Source organism: Vulpes vulpes, chromosome 10 (genome assembly GCF_048418805.1).
Source record: "Vulpes vulpes isolate BD-2025 chromosome 10, VulVul3, whole genome shotgun sequence".
In the NCBI taxonomy this organism is placed as follows: Eukaryota; Metazoa; Chordata; class Mammalia; order Carnivora; family Canidae; genus Vulpes; species Vulpes vulpes.
Window position 1 is genome coordinate 77077218 of NC_132789.1, and position 19159 is coordinate 77096376.

General features: G+C 41.7%; 1 protein-coding gene across 1 annotated transcript in view; it reads left to right on the plus strand.

Moving 5' to 3' along the window:
• Positions 1 to 13549, plus strand: part of SLC17A8 (solute carrier family 17 member 8) — a 44915-nt gene extending 31366 nt beyond the window's left edge. The window contains exons 10-12 of the mRNA XM_026013078.2: positions 6253 to 6363; positions 10183 to 10310; positions 11750 to 13549. Of these exons, the coding sequence (XP_025868863.1) occupies positions 6253 to 6363; positions 10183 to 10310; positions 11750 to 12091 (581 nt within the window). The 3' untranslated portion in view covers positions 12092 to 13549. The remainder of the gene's footprint in view (positions 1 to 6252; positions 6364 to 10182; positions 10311 to 11749) is intronic.
• Positions 13550 to 19159: the final 5610 nt, after the last annotated feature.

The following is a 19159-nucleotide window of genomic DNA, read 5'->3' on the forward strand; positions in this document are numbered from 1 at the left end:
TTTCCCTCATCCTCTGTCCCTCCCCAGCTTGCTCTCTCTCTCTATTTCTCGATCTCTCTCTATTTCTCTCTTTCAAAGTCCATCCTCTGGCAGATACTTGAGTGTCCATCACACCCCCACCAACTGGCCATTCAGTCAAAACTTGTGCAGCCTGAGATAGGACAACTTAGCTGGCAAATCTGTACACATCTCCCAGAAATGCTTCTTTCATCTGCTCTAGGCCAAAGCCAATTTCCTGTGACATATGTTTATTGTGTATCCTTCCCATACATTCTCCCAGTCACATAATCCTTTGCTTATGTAGATATTTTCCCTTATCACCTTCCCTTTCTACACATACAGGTTTTGGTAAGAAACCCAAGAAAGACATTTCCTCTGAATGGTCTTCTTTCCTCTCAGCATATGCTGGTGTATGGGTAGGCACACACACAAACACACCTCATTCTCTTTTCTACTTTCACTGAGTTCCTGCTTTATGTTTTGATTTTGCAAAGACAAAGTAAAAGCCATGTGATTTTCCAAAAGAGGTAAGGAAAAGTAATTCTGAACCCCCGCAATGTTTATGATTGTTCACCTTTTAAAAAATCTTCCACTTTTTCCTTATCCCTTTTTGTGTTTGTGTTTTAAATTTAGCATTTATTGGATGCTTTCTGTGTATAAAATCTGACCAAGGAGTTTGGGAATAGTCTGTGGGCATCAGATCTCCCCTCAGTTTGACTGCTGGCCCCAGGCAGAAATGGTTGGCTATGCCATTAACGTGAACTTTTTTATAGGAGACTGAAGGTTGGCAGTGGGTGAGAGGTGGGTGAGGGGTGAAGCTCCCTGGTGGGGGAGAGGTGAAGCTCTGTGGCACTGCATTTGTGGTAGCCAAGGTAGACAGAATAATGCTCCCTGCCCCCACCAAATGTTCATGTTCTGATTCCCAGAATTTGTGGTTATGTTTACCTACATGACAAAAGGAACTTTGCAGATGTGATTAAATCAAGGATCCCGAGATGGGGAGATTATCTTGGATTATCTGGATGGATCCAGTGTAATCACGACGTTCCTTGTAAGAGGAGGCCGGAAGCTCAGTCAGAGGAGCTAGGATGATAGAGGCAAACGTCAGTGTAATACAGCCACAAGCCAGGAATGTAGACAGGCTCTAGAGGTTGGAAAAGAATGGGGTTTCCCTAGAGTGTCCAGAAGGAGCACAGCACTGCTAACATCCTGATTTTAGCTCTCTAGGATCCATTTTGGACTTCTGATGTCCAGCACTGTATGATTGTTAAGTCTGTATTATTTCAAGCCACCAAATTTTTGAAAATTTGTTACAACAACAATCAGAAACTAATACAGGAGCCAAATTCCTCTCCTCCGATGATCACATTCTGGCCCAGCTGAATAGTCCCCTCCATACCAGGCCCTGAGTATTTCTTTCCATCTCTGACTTTGCTCACTCCCTTGCTCTTTACTGTGAGTTCAGCTCACCTTCACTTCTCACCCTAGTCCTCGCCACATGTCCTTCCACATGGGTTCATCTTCCCTCCTGTGAAGTCCACCTCAACCTCCAGTGACTGCTCCTTCCTGTACATATACTTGGTTGGTAACTCATCACGTCCTGCTTTATTATAGTTCTTGCAGGAAAGTGTTTTAGGCAGAGAGAGTAGCATGAGCAATAGCCTCAAGGCAGGCATGAATGTGGCATGTTAGAGCAGAAGGAAGGAAAGTCAGAATGGGTGGAGCTTAAGGAGTGAGGTAGAGAGCGACAGGAGATGGGACCAGGATGCTCGACTAGGGCCAGATCTTGGGAGGCTTCATAGATGTGCACAGAGCTTGGATTTTATTTGGAATGCCCAGGGAAGCAAATAGAGGGTTTAAAGCAGAGAAAGTGACATGATTTGATTTATGTTTTTAAATCTGAAGAGTAGAAGATAGAACATAAGAGTAAAAGAAGGGAGACCAGCTAGGAAGCTATTTCATTTATTCTGTCAAGAGAATATGGTGAGTTGAACTCACCAACGGAAGTAGAGAGAGTGGGAGGGATTTCTAAATTCTCCAAACCTAACTTTCTTCTTTAAAATCTGAATAATAGTATTTACTTCCAATGATGGTTATGAATGTTAAATGGGATGATGTACAAATACACCTAGCATGGGTTCAACCTATAGAAGGTTCTCAACATATGTCAATGCCTTTTTCCTCTTCTGTGTTTAAGACACTGACAAAACAGAAGTTTTCTAAGGAAGCATTCAATAACTATATGCTATTCAAATGTACCCATGGTCAAAATTATGCAACCTCTTAACCTCGAAGTTGAAAGAAAATTCTGGATTTCAACCCCACTTGCACAACTGCATCTCAAGCCACATGCCTTGAGGACTCCGAATCTATTTTATAGGACTATCTTGCTCTGTTTAATTTTGCCCCGATCACTTCAGCCATCATTCCTCCATAATCGATAGTGTTGGTGTTGGGTGGTGGTGGTGGTGAGAATTCTCAACAATTTTGAAATACTAATGAAGTAACTTTTGAGAATAAATTTTTTTTTTGTTTTAGACACTAGAATGCAAATACAGAATCTCCCTAGCATCTGCCTCATCTTTAAAAAACAAACACACAAAATAGCATCATCAACAAAAACCAAACCACAAACCTCTTCACACGTCTTTTTATGTCATTTTATATTTTGTAATAGCAGGACCAATGAGTTCCACATTGTATGTTTTAAAAAATGGTTGTTCTATTCTGCTTATATACAAAGATGCTAGACTAGAGATGAATACGTGAAGAGAGAGTTTTGTGCCATCACCAAGTAAGCCAGATTGATTTGGACAAAACAAACACTTGCATGATCTTCTGGAGAATTTAGTTGGTTTCATGTTCTCTGAGAAGAAATATAGAGGACATTTTTTGTCGGAGAAGGATCACACATTTCCTGGAGTCTGTCACCTTTCTTTTCTTTCCATAGGGATGTTTGCTGCTAGAATCGTTTAAAGAAAACAGATCACCTAAGACATGAAGCTCTGTTCTAGTTCATTCTCGATCAGGGCACATCTCCAAGATCCTCAAAACCAGATGTCAAATCCTTGTACTTCCTTCTGTAGTATGTGTAAAGTGAGACTGGGAGAAAAAAGTCTCGTCTGGCTGAATTGGTTGCCTGTGTGAACTTTAGATTGTTTTAATATGAGATGAACATTTTTCTCAGACCTTTAAATCCTAGTTCTGTTTCTCTTGTCAGCTCCAAAGAGGTTCACGTCCAAGGTTTTTTGATCACCTCTGAGGTTCACATTTTATTCTCAAGCTCCTAAAGCATACAGTCCTATCTGTAGCATTTTTCGCTGTTGGTAAGAACCATTTAGACTCTTAATTTTTTTTTCTCCCTTTGGAAATCTACTATTTGGCAAAGATCATCCCCCCCATCCCTTACAGATGAACCAGTGTATCATTTGTAAGTTTTATTCTTCACAATATCTCTGTTCTAATTCTTTGGAGGAGTTAATTCTTTGGTAAACTTTTGCCTAGAGTATTAAGATAAAAGAGGTTTCAGCCAGATGCCTTGATATTTAAGACAGGTTGAGTCTTAAGTACATACAGTTTGTATATAAAACACTAGCAATTTTTCCTTATATATATGACTTAAAACGTCGAAACAAAATTGATTAACGAGTAGATGTGGTATAAAGCCCACAGTGGATAAGCACTACTGTTTTCGTTTCATCTGATTCTCTTTAAAAGATTTTTTAAAGAAGATCTTATTTTTTATCTATCATCTATCTATCTACCCATTATCTATCTATCTATTATCTATCCATTATCTATCATCTATTTATTATCTATCTATCTATCATCCATCCATTTAGGGAGTATGGGGGCTGGGCAGAGGGACAGAGAGTGTTAAGCAGGCTGCATGCCCAGCACGGAGCCTGAGGCCGGGCTTCATCTTATGACCTGAGACGGTGACTGGAACTGAAACCGGGAACTGGTAGCTTAGCCACTGAGCCACCCCAGGGCCCCATCATCTGATTCTCTTTGATGCCCATCTAAAAGAATTACTGGTGCTTGCCATGTTTCTTTGACAGTGTGGGGAAAATGAGCTCAGAAGGTAAGCAACGTACCAAGGTCTATGGAAAGTGTTTTCACTTGTGTTTCAACCTAATTGTCTTGGTTCTGCGTCTCATTTCCTTTCCTTTGCATCAATTCACCAAATATTATTTGTTGAATGCCTGCTGTACACTGGCTGGGCTCTGCCTTGAACGTGGTACCCTGTAGGGGGACCAAAACACAAACTAAGACTCAGGAAGCAATGTTGAAAGGTCCTGTGAGATGAGTGAGAGGGGAGAGGCATGGGCTCCACTGCAGGGAACAAGGGCGGCTGGCAGGGGAGGGGGGGTTGGCGGGGGGGATTCTGAGAGGAGGCTGCATTTGAGCTGGACTTTAAAGGATAGGAAGGTTGCTTTAGAAAAAGAGAACTAAGTATTGGGAGAAGAGCATCCTGGGCAAAGGAAGAGCCCGTGAAATACGTCAGGGGCTTGGAACCGTGTTGTGAGTGGGAAATGGCTCAGGGATCCGTGGGACAACAACAGAGGGCCTTATGTGGCCTGGGGGTGCAGATTGGACTGGAACAGCGAGGAGGCTGATTGCACCAAACTGATAATGTGGAACCTTGACGAAAGTTAAGCCAAGGGTCAAGGGACTAGATTTGTGGCTTAGGGAGAGAGTGATGTGGAGAATGGGTCAGAGGAGGGAGAGATGGGGAGACCATTAAAGCAGCTACTGAGGTAGGCCAGGGGAGAGGTAATGGGGCCAGGACAAGACAGTGGCAGAGGGGAAAGCAGAGGTCAGATTTGATACCCTAGATTTGTGTGGGAAAGCTGAGGAAGAGTGAGAAGTAGCCAAGATGATTCTGAGATTTCTACGTTTGACTTTTTTTTTTTTTAAGATTTTATAAAAAAGTAATCTCTATATTCAATGTGGGGCTCAAACTTGCAACCCTAAGATCAAGAGCCAGCCAGGTGCCCTACTTTTGGTCGACTTTTGAGCTGTGCTTGTGTAACAGGCACTGCATTTGATGCCTTATATTCCCAATTTTGTTTAATCTAGTGTCCAACAAGATTGCAGTATTAGCCCCATTTTGGGGGATGAGGCATCGAAGGGGTGTAGCGACATGTCTAGGGTCACATACTTAGTGATTGGTCATGGAATCTGAGCCCAGGCTTGTCTGACTCTAAAGTCTAAAGTCTGATGCTAAATATTCTCTAAAAGGGAATATAGTTTCACTTTCCTCCAGTAGCCAGACCATTCACAAGGTTCTAAACATGGGTGGGTAGGTTAATCTAAAGAAGAGAGAACATGGTGGGGGTGATGTGGTGGTGGTGGTATTTGTTTAGAAGTAAAACATAGGGGAACAGTGTGGTATGAGTATGTGGTCTTTGAGGTAACTACAGAGCGGGTGGGCGGTGTCTGGAATCAGCAGTCTCCAGAACAAGGCATCATTGTCTTCCACCTCCCAGCGTATTTCATATACCTGGAAATGGCACTTAGACCATCTTTGGGTCTGCTCTTGACTGAAGTTGTGTGTGTGTGTCTGTATGTGTGCCTGTGTGTGTGTTTTGTGAGAAGGAACATCTTCATAATTTCCTCATCCTTTTTTTTTATTGTACCAGATTCACTTATTTGGAATGAAAGGAACAGAAAGTACTTTTGTCCTGATCTACTTCTGTGCGAATATCTCATGGTTTTATGAAGAGGCCTGAGAGCTTGGCAAACTTCTGAAAGGGAGGGATTTTTGCCTTATGCTTTAAAAGAAGTGAAGTGCTGCTTTCTGTTTCAGATATTCACTGCAGCTTTCTGGTCATTCCTGGCAATGTATGTCATTCTATTTTTCCGTGAGAGGCCATAACTTATAGAATCAAAGGGGGATCTTTGACAGTACATGAGAGAGTTTTAGTGTTTAGAAATGGCAGGGGCAACTACCCATGGAGCAACTAATAATAAAGATTCCCTATCCCAGGGGCATCTTTGGAACGTGCTGGAGCCATTCAGTATTCAGAGTGCACCTGTACACTGGAAGGCTCACGGAACCCCTAGGTGGTATTAGCATAGTCATGTGGTCATGAAACCCCCTGGTAATGTTGTGAGCAATGTGCCAGCAGTTATATACTAGAAACTTAGGTCTGTAGAAATATGAAAAGATTCTCATTTGATAAATTCATGAACTGAGCCAAATGACATGAAAACAACATTTTCCCCCCCTGCTGTTTCCATTTGCAGGTTTTGGCATGGAGGCAACCTTACTCCTGGTGGTTGGCTTTTCCCATACCAAAGGGGTGGCCATCTCCTTTCTGGTGCTTGCTGTAGGATTTAGCGGCTTTGCTATTTCAGGTGATGTGTCCTTTGGTTTTCCACATCTTTTCTACAGATTCAGCAAGTCTTGGGAGGAAGGAAGGAGAAGGGAATATTGTTTCACTTTCCCTCAGTAGCCAGACCATTCACAAGGAGCAGGTTACTGGCTAGACGGTTTCATAATGTGGGGTTGATTTTTTAAGATTGCTGAGGACCAGGCCTGGGAGCCCAGTCGAGCTGGGATTGTCCCTACTTCCCTGCTTGGAGAAAGACACAAAATGCAGACACCCCCCTGAGCCACAGGCAGAGGCATAAGCATGTGTCCCAAGTGAAGGGGCATGTTCATGCCTCTGGACCAGGTCACCCTACCTCACAGAGGCTCTTGTGACATTTTCAGTCCTCACTTTGAACTAGAGAACGGCTAACATCAGCCCAAACGTCAGGTGGTAGAGTCATTTGACATAGTGTCCTAAAATTCAAAGTTTTTTGTTTTAAGTGGAAAGCTTCTTTAGATTTTGTCTTCTCCACAGCTTTCCTTCTCTAGAGAAGAAAGTGCAGGTCTGGCTGGCTCTAAGCCTCTGCTCTTTCTACTATTCTAGGCTGCCTGAGAGATCAGGGTAAGAATATCCCAGGGCAGAAAGATATGGAACCTCTGATAGTTTTTTAAACCATCCCCAAAATAAAGCCTTGGTCTTTTAGAAATAAATAGAGCTGCTCAACAGTGAAATTAAGGGGGAAAAAAAGTCTGTTTTAAAAGAAACATGCAGCTAAGAACTTGGGCTTGGAGAGGCATAAGCCTGATTTTGAGGCCTCTCTCTTCTCGTTGCTCTGCATAAAAGAAAAAAATGCTAAGTTATCTAAAATCCCAAGCTCTGGTTTCCTCATGGGATTGTTGGGAGATCTCCAGGAACTGGAGGTAGTTCTGCACCCGGGTGCATTTCCCAGGATAAGTCGGGGCTGTTTGCACTAGGAGGGATGTTACAGCGGGGGGAAAAAAATCAGATGGTGTCCTCATAAAGTTTACATTCTAGTAGAAATAAAGCATTTGAAAACCTTCACCCAGGGCGAGAAGCACAACCAAACTAATAAGTATTCACTCTTGTGAATTGGATTGTTCAGTTATTATCCACTTTCACCTTGGGCTTCTCAAACTTTGACGCACATACAAACCACCCTGCAATCTTGCAAGATGCAGATTCTGATTCAGCAGGTTCCAAGCGGGGCCTGAGATTCAGCATCTCTCATGAGCTCCCCAGCACGGCTGCGGTGGCTGCTACCGGGGTCTACACTCTGAGCAGCAAAAATTCTAAAGCAATTCGGCTGATTTCCAGCAGATGTTGAGGAACATCTTCCCCCCGTAGCTCTGTGCTGCAAAAGGGATTCATATCCTGTCTCCAGAGATAATGAAATATTTAGGTTCATGTCATTCCTGGATTACCAATTATGCCACTGGCAGGAGAGAAACGCAATATACCAAAAAACAGCACCTGCCTTTATTTATTTATTTACCTTTTTTTTTTTTAAAGCACTTCCTCAGTGCTGGCGACTTTTTGACATGATCTTGTTTAATGCTCCTGACAACACAATGAGAGGGATATTGCTATATCCATTTTACCAGTGAGGATACCAGGGCTCAGAGAGGTGACTCAACTTGCTTATGTAACTTGAGTGGCTGGGATTGGAAAAAAGTTTTGCCTGACCAGTAGTTGCACTGCGGAGGAACAATAGACTTGGGGGTGATGATTCCTCAGGATCTGCTATCTGCCACCATAGACATGCCGGGGAAGACTGGGAACATTTGGGAAACGACTGTTAACAAGAGAGCTGAGACAGGTCGGTTAGGAAGATAGAGGGATGGATGACATTTGCTCTGAGAAATGTCCTGTAGAGAGAAGACAGACTTTCCTAGCTTGTCAGCTTTTGATTGTTTTGTTTTGTATCTGCCACAAAAAACAAAAACAAAAACAAAAAACTATCAGTATCTTGGTTTCTCAAAGATTTTTTTCTCCTAAACACCAGGATTGTGCAGCTAGAAATCTAAATCTTTTCTCACATTATCTTTAGCTGAACGCAGATGCCTAGGCTTTGTATCAGAATATAATACTCAACAATCATATTAATTGCTTCTTATCTCTGGGTTCTTTTCTAATAAAGTGTTTATCTCTTTCAAATCAACAGTAAGATTAATTAATCTTGCAGCTGTTTTATATTCTGATTGTCTGACACTTTGATCTGAAAGAGAAGGTACATTTATTACAGAAAAGGTTTTCTCAAAATTCTCTCTGAATCAGAGGTAGGGAAAAACAACCAATGTGCCAGATTAGGGGAAAAAAAATTTTTTTTAAATCCTATTTTCAGGTTCTTTGCTCAGAATAGAGAATGAAAAAGCAAGGCTAAGGGAAACAAAAACATGAATAAACAAAGCCTACAATCCCCTGCTGTAATTTCAATGGCTCGAATGCGTAATTAAACAATTATTTATCAAGTGCGTACCATGTACCAGACCCTTTGCCAATTCAGGGAAGATAGTGGTAAACAAGACCGATGGATAACCACCCATAAGGACCATTCGTATTGGTTTTCACCTCTGTGTACCATGGACTTAACATCCATTATTTAACTTAATTCTTACAACAATTTTATAAGACTGATTATGCCAGCTGGTAGATGAAGAAGCAGAGGTTCTGAAGACTTCAATCCTTTGTTCACATTTGCATCTCAATCAAGCTGCCAGAGACAAGTCCATCTGACTCTAGAAAGTCCATCCAGCAAGAGCAACACTAGTAGACTTGGGTCCCAGTGTGTGTGGCCTCCTCCTTCAGAGCCTAGCCCCTAGCGCCTTCCCCTGCCTTCACTGCTCTTCCTTCATTCCATTCATTTTTCTCTCTTGATAAATAGTTATCATTTTGGAGAAGATACTCAGAGAGGGAGACGCTGAGCCAGCGGCAGCCTCGGGCAGTGTCCCGGTGGTGGTAGTGGCGCTGGTTGGCATCCCTATTCCCCCAGGCTCGACTCACAACTTTATGACTTTTTTTTAAAGATTTATTTATTTGTTTATTCAGAGAGAGAGAGAGAGAGAGAGAGGCAGAGACACAGGCAGAGGGAGAAGCAGGCTCCATGCAGGAAGCCCAACATGGGACTCGATCCGGGACTCCAGCATTATACCCCGGGCTGCAGGCGGCGCTAAACCACTGCGCCACCGGGGCTGCCCTCTTTATGACTTAAGTAGTCATCTTGCCCCCATGTTAGAGGAGAGAACAAAGGCCTAAAAATTACTTAAGTGTTGGAAGTGAGATCCAAGACCAGCTTTACAGACTCCAAATCAAGTATGGATGTGGAAGTCTTGTGGAGGTCACGGGAGTTCTGCCAATGTTTGTGCAAATATTTGTTATCAGAAAAGTATCTTTCCCATTGGGCCATGTGGCCACCAAGATAAGCTTACCTCTGGTGGCCTTTTGGAAGTGAGCTGAGGACTGGGATGGGGAGAGTATTATGAGGCCAGATTTGGTTCTAATCGCACTGTAAACAATCGGTGCAGTTGTTTACTCTGAGTAAATGTGATCCTGTCAATTTTTTTTTCAGTATTGCCCAAAACACTGTTATTTTGGAGTTCTACCTAGGAGCATAGGTGTCATAAATCCCCCATGGAGGGTTCATGGGAGCCATTGCTGATCAATCACAGCACGTTTTTCTGCTATGCGCAGACAAAGCCTGACCATTCTCAACATAGCCACCTTGGGAGAGGTACCCATTAGTCATATGGTAGAGGAGACCAAATAGATTGATGAGAGTTGGGAAAAGCTGTGTAGTGCCCAAAATGTTCTGGACTCTGATTTTGAGGTTTTGGCTTCACCGTAGGTTTTAACGTCAACCACCTGGACATTGCTCCCCGCTATGCCAGCATTCTCATGGGGATCTCAAATGGAGTGGGAACCCTTTCTGGAATGGTTTGTCCCCTCATTGTTGGTGCGATGACGAAGCACAAGGTAATGGTCTCCTTTGGGGCTATGGGTTGCAGTATCAGAGACTGAAGTACTATGCAAACTTGAGAGCTCAAGGCTCTGCCCCAGCCTGTAAATCCTGTAAATGTGTATGTCTTTGACTTTGGCTGAGTCATTTGAACTTCTTTTTTCTCTCCTCCTCCTCCTCCCCCTCCTCCTCCTCCTTCTTCTTCTTTTCTTCTTCACTATTGTTTATTGATAGTAATAGGGCTGATTGAGGTTTGGTTCCACATTTCCTCAACTGAGAAGTAAAAGCAGTGTGTATGGGGGAGGAGGTGAAATGAACATTATCGGGACGGTTTAGAGGCACGAGGAAGAAACTGATGTGATCAACTCAGGATAAATAATTTACCCAAGATTGTTTTATAATTCTAAGTAATTAAACTTTATAGCCCATTTCCACCTATTACTTAGCATGTTCTAGTGTAGAGATATTAGTTCTGTTATACTTCCTTATTGTGAAGAAAATGAACAAGACATTAATGGCCTTACCGGAGAACCTACAAAGGCAGGGCACTCAGTCATTACGGAGCCTTGTGCGTTTAGACAAGAGTGAGTAGTAGAGGAGGATCCCAGATCTAGCCGGAGTTCAACCACAGGCCACATGGTTTCTTAGTCTCTGTCACTAAAAAGATTTCAGGATGCTGCTTTCCACAAATAAGAATTTTTTGATTCTATGGAATTTTTACCCAATTTTTTCTTAGTTGGATTGCCTATTACTAATATGATTCCAGAAATTCTGCCAGCTTCTTGGAACAAATATATAAGTTAAGTTTTCTTCTTTTTTTTAATAGAAAAGGAAGATGGGTTTTGGGGATTTTATAGGCAGAGGATCCAGGTTTTCCCTCTCTGTTCATGAGATGATGGTATGGGTATCATGACCACTAAATTTCAGATATTAATTTCACCCAACTTTAAACCCAAATTTCCATCATTTTTTGATTTACTGTATTTTACACAGAAAATTAGATTATAAATAAGCTACTGACAGTCAAGAGTGAGCATTTTCACAGTTGAAATATTGTTATGTATCCAATGGTAAACAAGAAGGAGACCTCTGATATTTAAAATGGTGGGTTCCTAAAACAAATTTAATGTAACCTACCATATGAACGGAAATCCCATTTGTATATTTAAAAGACCTGTGAATGGTGCTGCATATATTTTTACATATTGTTTATTTTAAAAAGTATTTTTCTAAATTAAAAAAAATGCACATTCATTGTAATTTTAACTTTATTTTTTAAACACTCAAATTCTGCTTGGCTCCTGGGCATGCTTCTGACACATGCCTTCCCTAGAAGTATAGCATTGCCTTTGGGTGTAGGCAGGAGATTTTGTCCCAGTGGAAGCCTCTAGAACAAACTGTTAATCCCTATTTTTGGTTAAAACCCATTAGCTGGTACTCTTATTTCCTTGTTTAGACCCGGGAGGAATGGCAGAATGTGTTCCTTATAGCCGCCCTGGTGCACTACAGTGGTGTGATCTTCTATGGAGTCTTTGCTTCCGGGGAGAAACAGGAGTGGGCTGACCCTGAGAATCTCTCTGAGGAGAAGTGTGGAATTATTGACCAGGATGAATTAGCGGAGGAGACAGAACTCAACCATGAGAGTTTTGCGAGCCCCAATAAGAAGATGTCTTATGGTGCCACCACCCAGAATTGTGAAGTCCAGAAGAAATGGAGAGGACAGAGGGGAGTGACTCTCGATGAGGAAGAGCTGACATCCCACCAGAATGAAGAGGGAAGCTTTTCAGACACAGCCTAATGTCTGAGGGGCACTTTCATCTCTCCTTACCTTAGAACCAGAAAGTATCCATACTTATTGCCTTCCCTGTAGCCCAGCTTGCCAGAGGGTCAAATATGTGAACACTGGAGGTAGGAGAGGGGAGAAGAGGAGATCTAATCAGCAACAGAGAAAGAAAGGAAAAATATTATCTTGCAATGACACTTAACGGGCATAGAGCTTGCTCTCAGTTGAAAAAATGGGGATAAATATATAATTTTTTTGGATTGGCAGTTGACTCTTCTCAAAGAATTCTTTAAGAATTGAACTTATTCAGAAAAGAATGACTAGAAGAATAAGGGAGATAATACCATGCTGTTCAAAGAAAAATTGAAGGAACTGTCCGTATTTGGCCTGGAGCAGAGAAAACATTAGCTCTCACTACATTTCTGAGGGCATCCATGCAGAAGAGCATTTCCTATTCCCAGGAAAGGCTCCTGCTCAGGGAGGCCCTGCATTGTGCCAGGTGCTTTAGAAGCGTTCTTACTTAATTTCCACACCACTGTGACATACGTTTCTTGTCTTCATTTTACAATTAAGGAAGCTAAAGCAACAAGATACTGAATTGCCCAAGGGCCAGGGCTGAGATTGGAGGGGTACAAAATAGGTGGCAGTTTCAGGGAAGAACTTTCCACCTCAATGTAGAGAAGACTTTTTTTTTTTTAAATAATGAAAACTGACACTGGAGAGGGTTGTCTTGGGGATAATATCTTATTTTGGAAAGCATGGGGGATGAGAAACATTTGGGTTGATGTGAAAGCATCGCCATTTTACAAGGGGCTGGATTAAAAGATCCTGGGTTTGGAGAGAGGTTAAAATGTAAAATGTTAAAACAAAACAAAACAAAACAAAACAAAACAAAAAACAAGAAAGGAGAAAGAAAAGAAAAAGGAAAAAAGGTAAGTAAGATAGATAAATTTTCAGGCATCTGATGTCTAGAATGGCTGAGAAGAAAGCAAGGGCTTGACTAAATTTTGAGCCTTCATGATATCAAGAATGTAGTTAAATAATGTCCCAGATTACTTATAGATCTTTAGGACATTTAGTAATTTAAGAAGTTGATTCATGTGTTTTATTAGGTGAAATTCTCTTGGAAGAGTCTTCTGGTTTAAAAAATGTATGTCTTTAGCCATTTCTGCTGGTGATATTTAGGAATTTGATCAAACCGTGCACAACTATGATTGAAGTATTCCTAATGGCTTTATTTGGAATGTTACTGGGGAAAAACCACAATAGTAATTACGCAGGGAAATGAAATGAAAGCATGTATGAAAGCACCTGTGGCAACTAGACCCATAGCTAATGTTGAAAAATTCATCTTTGATCATATAAGGCAATACCATGGATACTCTCTGGATATATTTTAAAATCTAATGGTATTTTAAAATTTAAAGCTGGCATGTAAAGGATTGTTTGAAAATAAAGTTATTTCCCTGTTCATTGGTTTTGAAAATTTTATTTCTACTTTCAGAAGAAAAATATAATGTCAAAGAAAAATTATAGATTTGCTTGTAACTTATTATCATAGAGTGTTTTTTTTTTTGTAAGTTCTCCCATATACATGTCTGGTACCTAATTGTACCAGCAGAGTTGCAGTGTATTTTTTAAAAAAGAACAATTCTGAAAGAAAGAAAGAATTGCCTGACTCTCTAGTAAATAATATCCTATATGTCATTGGTATATAATTTTTTATCATATATCTTTAAATCTCTTTAATGAGTGAATGTATGTATTCCCATAGAACAGTTCCTGGCATGTAGAAAGTGCTCAACAAACATGAGCCATCATCATCATTATCATCTTGCAGCCTTTCAACTTTTCATTTGAAAAGAAAGCAAGCTATATACTTTTCATCCATTAGCCATAGACTTTATTGTGAAAATCGTGCTGTTTTCTAAGTAAAAAAAAAAAAAAATTAGAGAGAGAAATTTATGGTAGCCAGTGTTTTATTTTTTCTTCTGTTAATAAAGTCAAGTAACTATTAAAAGAACTCATGATAATCCTTAAGGTAATATTGTAGATTGCAATACAAAGTTGTATTTACTCCACCATTTAAACTCAATGTCCTATGTAGAAATCCCACATTTTGAGAAATCAAAGCATTTAAAGGGTGCCTGTAACTTGCCCTTCTAATATTAAAGAAAGAAAAAAAAATAGAGCCCTGGATCATGGTGTTAACAATGAAAACATATTTTGTTGTGATGGGCTTTGCAAAGGTTGCATGGCACAGATAATTACATTTGAATACCAGGCAAGATGGAGTGTTCAAGTCTGTGGATATTTTGCTGCAAATCTCCATTTGTAGGTCCACCCTTGGAGGTAAGTCATAGATTCAGTAGAAGGGAAGGGAAGGCCTAAGAGTGTTGGATTCTTGAGATAAGAAATGTCTGACTGGACCTTTTGAAAGAATGTAAGTGTTGGAGACTCCTAAACACGACCAAAAAAAATTATGCCAGAAATCATGGCACATTCATCATCCCTGCATGGATGTTAAGTTCAACAGGTAAAAACTGGAATGTACTGTTTCTTTTTCAGCCTCCTCCTGCCCCCCAATGCACCTGTTCTTCCTTCTCTGTTTCTTAGCTCTGCTAAGCCCAGCGCTCTGCTGCTGGAGCGGGAAATCTCGGAGTCGTCTTTGACTTTTAAAAAAAGTAATCCTTTCTTTCTCTCTTCCCTGCCAAATCTATTTAATTTTATTCTCGATCTGTGGATCAATGTCTTACATTGGTTTTGGAAAAATTTCAGCTGTTATCTCTTCTGATACTGCTTTTGCTCCACTTTTGGGCAATTTCGGAGTCCACTTAAATCGATGCCGGACACTGTGTGGAACAGTCTCTGCTATATCTCTTCTACAGTTTTTATATTTTCCAGCCTTTTCCCTCTTTCTGCAATTCTGGAATTCTTCTTCTGATTTATTTTTAAGTTCTTTATTTCTTTCTTCAGCAAGGTCTAATCTGGTAAAAAAGAGAATCCATCCACTGTGTTGTTAATTTCAGTCATTGTATTTTCAGTTTGAGGACTTTTATTGATTCTTTTAAAATTCTGCTATGTCTTGTAAGAAATAGTTCTAGTTCCCTACTGAAATCTTCAATCCTGTATTTTATTTCCTGGAACACAGTAAGCTAATTATTTCAGAATCCAATCAGTGCCAATATCTGGAGACCATGTAATTCTGTTTCTATTTTCTGTGGGTTTTGCTGATTTTTGTTTACATTATCATATCTCGGTCTGTACTTGGTTTTCTCTGTATCCAAAATTGTATTTAAAAAATTGTTTGTAGGGGATCCCTGGGTGGCGCAGCGGTTTGGCGCCTGCCTTTGGCCCAGGGCGCGATCCTGGAGACCCGGGATTGAGTCCCACGTCGGGCTCCCGGTGCATGGAGCCTGCTTCTCCCTCCGCCTGTGTCTCTGCCTCTCTCTCTCTCTCTCTGTGACTATCATAAATAAAAAAAAATAAAAAAAAATTGTTTGTAGAGGGATATCTGGGTGGCTCGGTTGGTTAGGGGGCTGACTCTTGGTTTCAGCTCAGGTCATGATCTCAGGGTCATGATGTCTCCCTCTGCCGGGTGGGCTCTGCACTCAGGGGGGAGTCTGGTTGAGATTCTCTCTCTCCCTCTCCCTCTGCCCTTCCCCCTGCTCATGCTCATGCTCTCTCTCTAAAATAAATAAATTAATCAATAAAAAAATCTTTAAAAAAAGAAAAATTGTAGAAATGATTTTAGGTTTAAAATAATGCTCTCTCTCTCTCTCTCCAGAAAGGGTTTCTGTTTGCTTTTTCCAAGTGCCTACTTTCCAGTTGCAAAGTCTGAGATCTTCTGTGCCACCCAGATGACTCAAAGCTGGGCTACAGGAAGCAGGAAGGCTCTTTTTTTTTTTTTTATTTTTAGAATTTATTTATTTATTCATGAGAGACAGAGAGAGAGAGAGAGAGAGGCAAAGACACAGGAGAAGCAGGCTCCATGCAGGGAGCCTGACTTGGGACTCGATCCTGGGTCTCCAGGATCACGCCCTGGGCTGAAGGCAGCACTAAACTGCTGAGCCACCCGGGCTGCCCAGGAAGGCTGTTTTGCTTTCAATTCAACTTTATTCCCAGAGTCCAGCACTTCAGGGTCCCAACCCCCCATTACTGTGCTGTACCAGCATCCAACTTTTGTCTTCCACCCAGCCATCAAACTGCTCAGCTATCAAACACTGCTTTGTTATAATTAACAAATGCTCCCAGGAGAAAAGTAGCCTCAAATGTCAGGCTCATGTCTCTGGATTTTTATGTTCACCCAGATGGCCAGATGGTAGCCAGGTAACTTTTCACTTCCAATGCTGTTGAGTAGACATAAAAAAATTTTTTTTATTGTTGTTCGGCTTTTCTAGTGTGAAGGTTCACCCGAATTATGTAGCCTGCCATTAATGGACAATGAAGTCCCTTTTAATTTTATCTTCACAAGTTCCCGTGAACGGATTTATATCCCTAGAGATAATGTGATAATAAACCTCAAATCTCAGTAGCTCAATACAACAAATGTTGATCTTTCTCTTATGTTACTGATCAAGTGTGGGTTTGGTTAGGTGGCCTGGAAGCTTGTTTCAGATGTCACTCAGTTATCTAGGATTTCTTTTTTTCTCTACTCACCATCTTGTAGTTCATCATTCAGAACATATGACCACTGATGTCACCATGCAAAGGGGAAGGAGGCACACTGGCCTTTCACTGCCTCACTTGGAAATGACACTGTCATTTCTGCTTCTAGTCTACCAACCTACACTAGCCATATAGTCCCAACCTGACTTCATAGGTGCCCAGGGAATGAAGGGGATGGATCCCTAGAATGAATACTAATTACATTTGCCACTCAGCTGGAGTCTAGATTCAGGGTCTCTTGAACTCTCACGTGACATGTTGAAGGAGTCCTCTAACCCCAAGTTGCCATAAGTGATGTGACTCTGCAATGTGGCATTCTGGAAGACCTGAACTAGGTTACAGGGAGCAAATTATGTCTGGGAGGGAGCTTTGAGCTCCCTCCAAGGAGAGACCACAAAAATATCCATTCATTAGAGTAGAATAGATTCTGGCCTGATTCAAACTTGAGTTAATAACCACACGGACCTCTTTGAAGGACCAGGAGAATTGAACTTTTCTTAAGATTTCATGTATTACTATGTCCCAGACCTTATGTGAAGGTCTTTCCATACACGATTGTTTCATTTGTATGGTGACCCCATAAAGAAGGTTCAACTATTTATTCCCAAGCATTTATTAATAAATAAATGGTGTTTCTGAGCAGAAATTAAATGCAAGACTCTAGTGGCCATATATAATATATAATCTTAATTCTTAATTTTTAATCTGTTCTCCCCTGCTTCTTCTGGCTGTAGTAATTCTAGACAATGGTGATTCTCAAAGTCAGGAGAGTGTCCCAGTTATTTCAGCGAGGCATGAGCCAGCTGATGGAATGAGCCCTGGTAGATTAGTCTAGACCCATCCACAGGGATAGGTGAAACGGCAGATGAACAGGTGAGAGTCCTCTTCTCACCAACTGCCAGACTAAAGGGAGATTAAGAACCAGAGGCCCTGGGCAGCCTGGGTGGCTCAGCGGTTTAGTGCTGCCTTCAGTGTGATCCTGGAGACCTGGGGTCGGGTCCCACGTCGGGCTCCCTGCATGGAGCCTGCTTCTCCCTCTGCCTGTGTCTTTGCCTCTCTCTCTCATGAATAAATAAAATCTTAAAAAAAAAAAGAACTAGAGGCCCTTTTCTTTCCCCTATTTCTCTGGCTACACAAAGAGTAACATGGAAAGGCTGAACCCATGCTGACTGGGCATATGTATCTTGGGGAGTGTGATGGAAGCAGGTTCCAGAAGACTGAATTTCTCCCAGGTACCCCAGGTATGGAAACAGAAACACAAAAGGAAGGAGGTGAAAATTGCATTTAGGAAGTCGAATGGGGTCACATCTGTCTTTACTGACTTCAGCAGAACTGAGTGAAGAAAGGAGGAAGCTGTTTTGAGTTATGGCACCCATGGAAGCTGATGAATTGAAGGCACCAGCTCCAGGTACCTCGGGAGGACAGAAAGAGGAGGGACAGTGATGTCAGAGGAGGGGAGCTGAACACACAAGGATCGGTGGAAAGTGAGAGTTGCCAGATTTTCAACTCTGTTGGAAGTGCACATCAGGAGTCTGGCCCTGACCAGCTCAACCAAGAAACGGCATCCCCCCACACCTAGTGGGGAACAGGTTTATCTCCTGGACAGGGAATCTCTGGACTCAGGAACACCTGTCATAGCTCAGCATCAGCTCCAAACAGTAGAGGTTTTAGTCTCTTGTGGTCCCCTAAATATCTGAAGAACCTAGAACAGTGCCTGGCTTTAATAGTCACTTGGTTAATATTTATGGAATGGATGAATGAACCTTACTAAACACAGGGAATTTTTTTTAATAGAAATGTTTTCATTTTTTTAAAAAGATTTTATTCATGAGAGACAGAGAGAGAGAGAGAGACCCAGGCAGAGGGAGAAGTAGGCTCCATGCAGGGAGCGGGACGTGAGACTGGATCCGGGACTCCAGGATCATTCCCTGGGCCGAAGGCAGGTGCTAAACCGCTGAGCCACCCAGGGATCCTCCAAACGCAGGGAAATTACCAGCTGGCATACTGAATGCTGAAAACTTTCAGCTGCCTTCGTGAGCTGGACTTCCAAAACACCAGGGGTCAGGTTTCTATCCCTGGGTAGGAGATTGGTGGGATCCCAGGGGAGGGGTGGGAACCCATGAAGAGAAAGGCTTATAGCTGTTGACATTTGGGCATTTGTTTCCCCATCAAAACAGTGGCCCAATCACTCCCTGTGGAGGCCACCCACCAAGCCCTGGCATGGGAATACAAATTCCACCATTCATTCATTCATTCATTCATCCTGTAATTATTTAGCACTGATGATAAGCACCTCAATTATTGAGTACCTACAGTGGTCTAGGCACCTGGGATAGAAGAGAAGTTAACAAAACAAATCTCTGTTCCTATGGAGCTTACACTCTGGGGAGCAGACACGAAAAATAAGCAGGTAGA